Raw genomic sequence first — 9,903 nt, 5'->3', positions numbered from 1 at the left:
ACATGAAAATGGAAACAATATAATAATTTTCACGATGGTCATTCAAAATGTCTATGCCATTAAACTGTTTTAACTACTTTGTTTTGTTTGTTTACTGCTGCAGAAAAGATATATCTGATGTCACCTGTAGCAATTCTTACTAAATACTTTGAAAGTGTCAATATTTTACATCAGTGGTAGTGCATCAGCTGATAGCTCATTTATGTCTCAGTAGTTGCAGCCTTTAAGTGCTGTGGCAAAGACAAGTGTCATCTGAAATGCAGCATTGGCAGGTGCCCCCCAATATGATAGTACACCAACAGAAGTGCGAGTCTTAGTCAAGTAGTCATATGTATGTCGTCAAGTATAGTGATGTGATACAATCTTTTTATAATGCGAAGGGGTTTTCTGTGAGAGGTGTTTACATTTTACTGGAATATGAAGCAGACAATCAATTCAAATATATTTTTATATCATTAGTGATATTTGTCTTTAAATTTGAGTCATTTCAGCATATCAGAAACCACTTTAATAGTCATGTTTCTGGAGTCTGTTGGGCAGGTCGCCTTGTTTCTTCTCCCCACAGCATTTAGCTCTGGCGTTCGTCCAATGTTCGCAGCATGCCCATAAGCAAAGGAAGTGAATGTGTTGTCTCAGCCCAGCATTTTTAGTGTCATTTTACTCACTTAGTAATTATGTAGATACAGAAAACTGTCAAATGAAGAATTGCAGTTATTGACAGCATTGATTTTCTTCTCTTCATTTGCCAGGCAGTCAGAATAGAATATTTACACAGGCCTACACAGCTATATAAGTTTAGTTAATTTTATGTGTGAATATAAAGAAACTGTACCACATCTGTATTTTCTGCCTTTTTTAATTAAAAATGCAGCGTTTTTATTTTTATTTTTTTGTCTTTTTTGTCCTATTCTCTGTGTCTTCCTCAGGCCAGGCAACTGGAGAGGAAAGAAAAAGAGCTGGAAAGCATTTCCTGCTTCTATAAAGATCAGCTTGAAACACTGGAGAAGAAGGTAAGGACAACTTTGCTATCTTACAAACATGCACATCATCAAAAGAAAATAGCCAGAACTCATCTGAAAATCAAACATGTATCCCCTAAATCATTTACTAGTTTTAAAAATGGTGGTGTAGAGAGCAAGATAGTAGCTCTTTGACATTTTGACATGTATAACAGGAGACCTTACTAATGAGATAAAAACATGCTGTAGGCTTTCACTGAAAGGAAGTCTTCACACATCAGGAATATCAAAACAAGTCTTAAAGCGACATATAACTCACCCTCCTTGGAGAGTAAAATCTTATTGAGACACACGACACTCTTCCCTTTCCTGGAAATGTCAAGCCACATACCAATGTCAAAATGTAAATGTAATGCAATTGAAAGTTTCAGGCAGGTAGATGAGAGTCACGACTTACTGTTGATGGAGCAGCACTCAAGAGAGGTTTCACAGCACTGTCTCTTTGAGAGAGCTTGAGTTGCCTAATCAAATATACTCTGCTTCATCACTATGTCCTTTTGCCAGAAACCCTGCAGTCTTTTCACCAAATAGAAAAAATATAAAAGCGGTTTGTTGGGTGCTTTTAAGAAATTATGACCTGTGTTCCCTCCATCTGAGCACTAATGCGTCGTTGATATTTTGCACCCTGTAAAGACAACTAGCACAGTGGTTTGATAAATGGAGCTAGCCTTTTACCGAGTAAACTTGGGCAGATTTGTTAAAAGATTTCTAAAGGAACAAGGTTGGGACTGGTGTATGATTGATATTAGTGCAGGAAAAAGCTTGCTGTGGGATGGACAGAGACTACAAAAACAACAAGGTAAAAGACAGGAGGCTAAAATTGCAGTACGAGTGAAGTAAATGAAAGAAGGAAACTTAACAGGAAACCACAGAAGCCCAGTCAAAAATGATTATCGAATATAAGATGCAGAAAAAAGCTCAACAGGAAACCACTGAAGCCCACTGAACAATATTGAACCAATAGGTGATGCAGAGGAAAGCAAATATATTTTATTTTGATTAAGGTACATTAAAATTACCTAAAAAGCATTCACTCATTCCTGTCTCTCATGCGGGTATGCACGCACACATACACTCTCACCTACTTTCCCCATACCTTGACCCATCCTCTGTATATTCTTAAACCCTCAACTACCCCTACAGTATTCTGTAGACACTCTTTGGGACTTGATTCCCCCTCCACCCCTCCACCCCGTCTCTCCCTCCCGCCAGCAGGGCCCATCAGGCAGACAGGGGACCTTATCTAGTCCCTGGCACTCGCCTCCTTTAGGCCTCTGAGAAAACCTTTTACATAGCCAAGTTAAATGGAAGGGCCCCTGCATACCGTGCGGCAAGCAGCACACGCTGCAATGCTTGACGGAAGAGACTGATTGGCAGAAGAGTGGAGGATGCTCTATCTTTCTCCGCTCGCCGCCGCAGTCCCTTTTTCTATCGCTTTTTTTCACCCCTCACTTGCTCGCAGCTGACCTGCATGCGAATGAGGGAGTCAGAAAGAGGGGGACTGAGAGCGAGAGATAAAGAGGCTATATGGACTGTGCATTAAATAGACAGTATATCCTGAGCCGGTGTCCATCTCCCTCCTTCTCTTCCTTCATTTTCCAATCTAGCACTCCATTCATCCTGGTCTGCTTTTATGCCCTCACTCCCTTTCCATTGCTATCTTTATTCCTTTCACTCTCTCACACTTGTGGCAAATTCCAGTTGGGGTGGGAAAAAATGGCCACTTAAAAGCTGAATTGCGATGAACTGACGCAGGTCGGCTACATTAATGCAAAACACAAGTTGAAATAGTAATATGTCTCACTTTAAACATAAATTATGATCCAAACATGTGTCCGGTAATACTATCCATAGTTCAGCATAGGCACATTGCTGTTAAATCCTCCTTCACCATCAGTATTGTGTCAGAATGTATTAATGCAAGGTAGGGGTACAAAGGTGATGAATGTCAATGTCTCAGTGTGAATACCAGCCTGCACTTTCATTCTTTAGATATATTTAGAAACTGGAGCTTTTCAGTAGAACTGTGTTCCTTTCTGTATGAAAAACACACATGTAGAATGTATACTCAATTGTGCTGTTTGGATGTCTTGATGATCTGAGGCAGACATTTAAGCCAAAGCTAAGAGCAGTGAGATTAGAAGGAGAATTCACTGGTAATTGTTGTGTGATCTTCCACTGAATCAACATTTTACTGTGGCTTAGCAGCAGCTCCTTCTAATTCTAAGTGTGTGTGTGTGTGTGTGTGTGTGTGTGTGTGTGTGTGTGTGTGTGTGTGTGTGTGTGTGTGTGTGTGTGTGTGTGTGTGTGTGTGTGTGTGTGTGTGTGAATGATTACCTTTATGAAAACGGACGCAAACACACTCTGGTGTCCACTTTGCCTAAGGGATGAATGACAATAACAGACTATTGTGTTTGTCTAAAGGCTGTGGATGCTGTTTGAGTCCACTACTGACACAAATGAGAAAACAGGCCGTGTGTGTTTATTGTGACAGGCTTGTGTGGACTCTATAGTTAAGAAGTAATTGTGAAAGAGTGGCCAGTGCACTGCGCAACTTTGAATTCCCCATCCTCCACACACAGGTTCATTCAGTTAAAAGACACCCCAAAACTGAAACAGCCCCCCACACATAACACCACATCCAGTACTCCTCCTCTCTCCCAATCCTCTTCTCTCTCGTTTATTTGTGGATGCCTTCCTAATCTCTTCTCAGAGTACAGGTGGAGTATATCTGTCTTCCTGTGGCAACATACCCTGTGACTCTGTAAACAAGTCTCAGTTTAAAATTCACCTCTTTTAATCCCCTCTTCCCCCCTTTGTCGGCTGCTGCCTCGGAAAAAAAAAAATTAATCCGCCTTCGTCCAAGCGTGGAGCGTGAAACAACCCCTCCCTCCAAATCCTGACATCAGCCCATCTCAATCCACAGCTGCTGGAGGGTGTTCAGACGAGTGTGCATGCAAGGATCATCTGAACACAACCGTTCACGTACAAACACAGATTTAGTCACACACCTGCATGTATGCAAGCTTACACACACGCAGCACATGTGCACTCACACTAATCCCCTCCATGAGCCTCTCCAACACCCCCAAAAACTTGCTTTCCCCCATTGAGGGTTATCATCCCCCCTTTCTGTCTCTCCACATTGGGCTTTTGTCCCCACGGATGCAAATGACTGGGAAGAGCTCAGAGTGTATGTGTGTGTGCCAGTGATAGTGCTGCCACTTCTCTGGTGTCAAGAGAGCTGAGCAGGGACTGTTGGTTGGGGTCTGTTCTGTCAATGCACACAAAAAAACATGTTGACACACACAAACGCAACACACAGCCTCCCTGTCCCCCAACATTTCAAATGGATGATAGTAATTTGATTTTGAATGTTAGACTCAATTTGTGGCAGAGGGGAAATTATTGAAGATGTGGACACACTTATCATTCATGTGAATGGGAAGGTGTGTCCAAACCTGTGATTGGTACTGTTTAGGGGTTTCAAAATGGGTAATGGATGCGTTGGAAACATTTTATTTTCTCTAATGTTATCTGTTTAGGCAGTCTTTTCACTTAAGTGGAAATTGTTAGTTCCAGAGCAGAAGTTGTAAATTTAATTGTGTTACTTGTATATATTTTTTGTCTTCCAGTTTTCAGGCAGACAACACTCTGTCCTGTTGCTAACTCTCTCTTGGCCTGTTGTACAGCACAGACTGCCAGAAGGGTTGGGAACCAAGAGCTTGATAAGATATGATCCCTCACTGGCTTCCCACCCTGCGCCATGTTTTCATTTATTGGTCTGCTACCAAACAGGGAACCATTGTATTAACACCTAAGCCTTCCAATTTTCCAATATAGACCTCTGGCAGAATCATCAGTGAGACGTTCACTTCAGCTTTAAATCATCTGCTTGCTGCTTCACTTTCTGATGCCCTGCTCTCTATGTCCTGGATAATCTGAGGCACCCGTGGGTTTAAGCCCCTGTGGAGTCTTTTTTATCCTGGCTCGAATACTGGATGTCCCACAAGGCAACCACAGACTTTCATGTTTCAGCTCAGCTTTCCTCTGTTGAGTGTACCCACTGAGCCCTTGACCTGAGGCTAAAGGCTAAGTCGCTAACATCTGGCCAACTTCTTACAATATATTCCCAGGGAGCCATCCAAAGTATTAGTTAACTCTCCTCCAAGGAGAGACGAGACTTGCTGTCTTTTTTTAATGTGCATGAATCCAGGGCTTGGCTTCTAGCGCTGTCAAATGAAGGTATTTATTGGGGTATGTTTAATCCGTAGTAGATTAATAAAACATCTGAGCACCTGCTCAGATTTGTGGGGCTGTTTTTTATTCCAGAGGTAGATGGAGTTAGGATGAAGTGAATTTAAACCAGTAAGGCTTGAAATGAATGAGGTATGAAGTATACTTTACTCACAGTCTTTGGAGCTGGAGTCTTTACCCCCCTGCCATCGAAGTGTGGTATTTACACCTAGTCCACATATTGTCAGTGGGGAGACGTAGTGGCAGCAGAAGTCTAATCCTGAGTCCTGTCCTGGATAATCCAATATGGCAACATAACTGGGCAAGGATAAAGTCTTTCGCCTAGGGATGTTTGGCATTTCCACATAGTAAATTGCCATGACAGGATGCACCTGGTCAGCCAACACAGAACACAAACTATAAGATAAGAAAGGTAAACACTGTAGCTGCATCTGAACACGTTTACAGTATTACACTATTCCTATGTATATTATCTGTAGCTTGGTCCCAGATCTCTACATCTCTGCTCACGTTCCCAGCTTTGTTTTTTGTTTTTTAATCAAATCCAGTAGGTCTGATGTTGTGCTCATTGATGTCTCTTTCCCCTGTTTGAAAAACAAATGAGCCAATCAGAGCTTTGTAGGCAGGGATTAACCACTGGGATGTGATCTTCCTGTGCCAGAGCCAGGAAACTTGGATGAGATTGACTGTTATACAGGAAGTTGTTAGTTGGCTTTCGGAAATAACAGATCTTAAATAGGCGTCTTTCTTCTATCACCTGCTATTGCCTCTGTGACTACTGACAACTTGAACAGGAATGAAAAAATAGATGGATAGATGGGATATCCTCACAAAGGAGTTTGTACTGTACGTAGTCTCTGATGGTGTTATATTATCAGTCCTCCTTCCTACGAGACTTTTTTTAGTGCTGTCTTTTCTATAAAGAACAGGAAAGGAAATGATTGAGGGGTAGATTATTACATTGTAGTGAACACTAGCAGATAGGATTAAGTGAAAGATGCCTATGACATTACTTGCGTCTTCTCCAACACCAGACATTCAGATCAGGGGAAGCATGTCTGCGGATCAGTGTGATTCAGTATGAAATAATGAGATATGAAAATGACTAGGGGGCACTGGAGAAGTAGAGGGCTAGGGATTGTGGAGGAGGTTTGTGTTTGATCCCATCTCCTTCCCTGCTCAGTCACTTCAATTATCTTCCTCTCCTATCACCCCCATCTATTGGGAATATAGGGAATAATTAAGTAAAAGCACGAGCGCTGCGGCTATTGGTTTAAAATGGTGATTACTGCGCATTGAAAGTGAATGAGAGGGTGACGAGAGAGATTTGCTTTGTGTTTGGGGCATTCTAGATAAACTGTATTTCATATGTTTTGACACAAAGCCTGTTCATATCACAGAGTAGATTACTTCAAATATATATTCATCGCTGTAGCTGGAAATACTGCAGACTGGCTAACTTACTGTAAGGCACATAACAAACAAAGCCATGATCAGCCTTCTGATTTTGTTAATGCTCACATTAAAAATGTAAAACATATGGTTGGAAAACTACCTGCACTCTCACCTTATGCGCAGTTCTTACCACAATGTGGTGTAGTTAACATTGTGACCACAGATTATTTCAGTAGAGGTGTGCTGTATATGACCTAGCCCTCTAGGCACAGGCTCCATCTGTGCAGTAATTGCTGTTTAAATGCCACTTTTTCTTGCATGAAATGAAACATTATGGAGTATCAACAGGCCATCAGCATTCAGATTTGTTAGCAGCACTGTAAAATTCAAAGGTCGCTAATTTAAGGAATGTGACATTTCAGATTTTAGTTTTATGCATTTTGCTTATCGTTATTGGCTTATTAGCGCTTGAATTGAAGCTTAAAGAAATGCAACTGTGTTAATATTATGTAGATATGTAAGTTGTTAGACTAGTCTAATCCATCTGACTTAATTTGGGGACTTTGACATATTTAGTTCTTTTTATGGTTTGTAATAATGTAATCTGAAATTTGAATACTGTTAAAGCTGCGCAACAAGTTGTCACATCATTAAAGGCAGCATATGCCTCAGCAGTCTGCTTCCTGAGAACATTTTAAAATGTAAAATGAAATGGAATTTTACAGAACTGTAAAACATGTCTTAATACTTATTGATTGTTACCTTTCTCTGTCTCTGTCTCTTTGCCTCCAGAACCGTGACACTTACAAGCAGATGGCTGAACAGTACGACCAGGCAGCCACCAAAGCTGAGGCTCACATCCGGTAAATACTGTGAATTAGCCTTATAACATCATGTCTAAGATCCAGTGTACTTATTACATTGTTGCTCCTTTACTGCTTCAGTAGTGTTATGTCTTCATTGTACTAACCTATCACAGACAACTATAAATAATCTATGAGTGCAGAAACATTCCTCTTCAGGTCACACTCACCATAAAGATTATATTGATGTCCAGACAGCAATTGTCAGAGACCTGAGTGTGATGGTTGAACTCAGCACCTCCTGCAGCTACCTGACTGTCAAAACATTGTTCCACACATAGTGCTGCGGCTGGGCGAAAATTCATTTGCCACCTAATTTGCCACTTATAAGCTCCCTAATATTTGATGATTTTATTTCTCCTCAGATGAATAATAAGCTTTATCCTTCTGCAATTTTATGCAACATGACATTTGAGAATATTTCATTTTATTTAAAATGTAATATTTATCTACTGAAACACAAGATCTGCATCCAAGAACATTATAACAACTTAATAGTATACACATTTCCCACACTTATCTGTCTGCTTATTGAGTCTTAGTTTATTTTCTTTCTCTGTCAGTAATCAAGTTTCCATCCAAATGGATCAATTTCCACCACACAGCCATGTGTAAAAACTTTTTTGTGATAATTCATTTTTCTCTGAATATTGTTATAATTTTTTAATGCACAAATTAAAAGCTCACAGGTGGATGGAAGCACACTACAATAAATGTCTCTCTTGTCTCAGTACTATCAGTCTAGTAGCATGTAAAAGCGTGGCAATCGTGGCATGAAATTACCATCTGACTTGGCCTTTTAGATAGTTTAGCCTCTCAGAAAGTGGCTGCAGTCTGCTGGTAGGAAACCGAAACAGCATGACATCACAAGAAGCTGAGGGGCTCCGAATGGGATGGCAGAGTTCAGAACTCACCTACTGTCAAAAAGCATGTCAGTTTCATTCAACACTGAACTGATGCCTCACTGGCACTGTCAGAGTCTGTGGATGCTGCCAATTTACACCCTGTTGTAACACCCATTCTCACCCCTTTTTGGAAAGAAAGAGAGCCAAAATGATCAGTGAATCCAATTTAGTCAGAGAGCAATTCATTTTTCCTTTTCCCGCGTGCATGGCAATGATCATAAAACCGATGATAGATCGCTAATTAACTGATCTTTTTCCAACTGTTTGCCAACCATTTGCACATGCTCATTTCTCACCTTTTAGTTTCATTAACACATAAAGCCTATTTTTTACCCGTGCTCTTATGTCTTACTGTACACCATTAAAACTGAAAATTAGATATCTTCATGACAAAACCTGTAAGGATTATAATGTAGGAGCCATCTATTTCCATCCAGCAGTGTTGAATGTATTGATATTGGTTTGATTACTACATTTTTAATTGATATTTTAATAACAATATCTGTAATTGATTAAATAACAACCGTTAATTTGTAATTACTTTTATTCCTTGACTTTGCTTTTAGATTGTACTATAGCTACACATTATACACATGCTATAGTCTTATAATGAAGGTAAAGTAAATTTGTGGCTCATTTCATTATACTGTAATTGGATTCTCAACAAACTGTCTACAGTATTACTGAAATCTCCACACATTTGTCATTTTGTAACATGGTGGGAAATGATAAAAAGTTATCTCCCGTATCAATTTGCATTTTTGCTGCATTACTTTGTTACTTTGCATTGTTTGGTTTAGTGAGTTAAGGTGCATTGCCATGAAAAAGAAACCTTCACATGTAGACTGTCAGCATCCCCCTCTCTGTAATTTTAACTGTCTAATAAAGGCAAAATGTAACACATAGCTGTCCTAGACAAAAATATACATTATTAATGTTACTATTATTATTTTGTCAGTAGTGTTGTGTCGCATAGTGTGGTAGCACACAGTGTAGTGCATACCTGGAAGCTGTGAAAGAAAAAGTAGTAGTACTTGGTTCAGTAGTTGTTTTTTTCCAGCTTTGCACTGTATGGTGACAGTGACCTCATCCATGACACTGCCATCTTCATGCACCTGTCTGGTCCATTGAATTCAACAACATACAATTTAAGTCCAAATTTTCTCCAAATGATTACATTAGCAAAGATGTTCTATTGTCCATAGCTGCATGGAAGAGGTTAGAAGATCAATTCAGCCCAAGTTTGCTGAAGGAAGAGCATTTTGTCCTGCCACAATGTGTTGCTCATTATTTTTCAGTGCTGACACACACACACTCGCACACATACTTGTGTGCACATAAATGTTCACTCCCATTTTTCCCTTTTCCATCTTTGCCACACATACGGGCACACTTTGTATTCAGGCAGCCATGTGCTTGTCATGTTCTGTCAGCATTTGCGCAGCGTTTCATTGTGCTGTGGTC

General features: G+C 40.2%; 1 protein-coding gene across 2 annotated transcripts in view; it reads left to right on the top strand.

The window, feature by feature from the left end:
- Positions 1 to 9,903, top strand: part of LOC133978205 (MICOS complex subunit mic25a-like) — a 49,413-nt gene that overhangs the window by 19,409 nt on the left and 20,101 nt on the right. For both annotated transcript variants that reach the window (XM_062416587.1, XM_062416588.1), the window contains 2 exons: positions 927 to 1,010; positions 7,464 to 7,534. In XM_062416587.1, the coding sequence (XP_062272571.1) occupies positions 927 to 1,010; positions 7,464 to 7,534 (155 nt within the window). The remainder of the gene's footprint in view (positions 1 to 926; positions 1,011 to 7,463; positions 7,535 to 9,903) is intronic.

The sequence above is a fragment of the Scomber scombrus genome, chromosome 3 (assembly GCF_963691925.1).
Source record: "Scomber scombrus chromosome 3, fScoSco1.1, whole genome shotgun sequence".
In the NCBI taxonomy this organism is placed as follows: Eukaryota; Metazoa; Chordata; class Actinopteri; order Scombriformes; family Scombridae; genus Scomber; species Scomber scombrus.
This window is presented reverse-complemented; position numbering and strand designations above follow the sequence as displayed.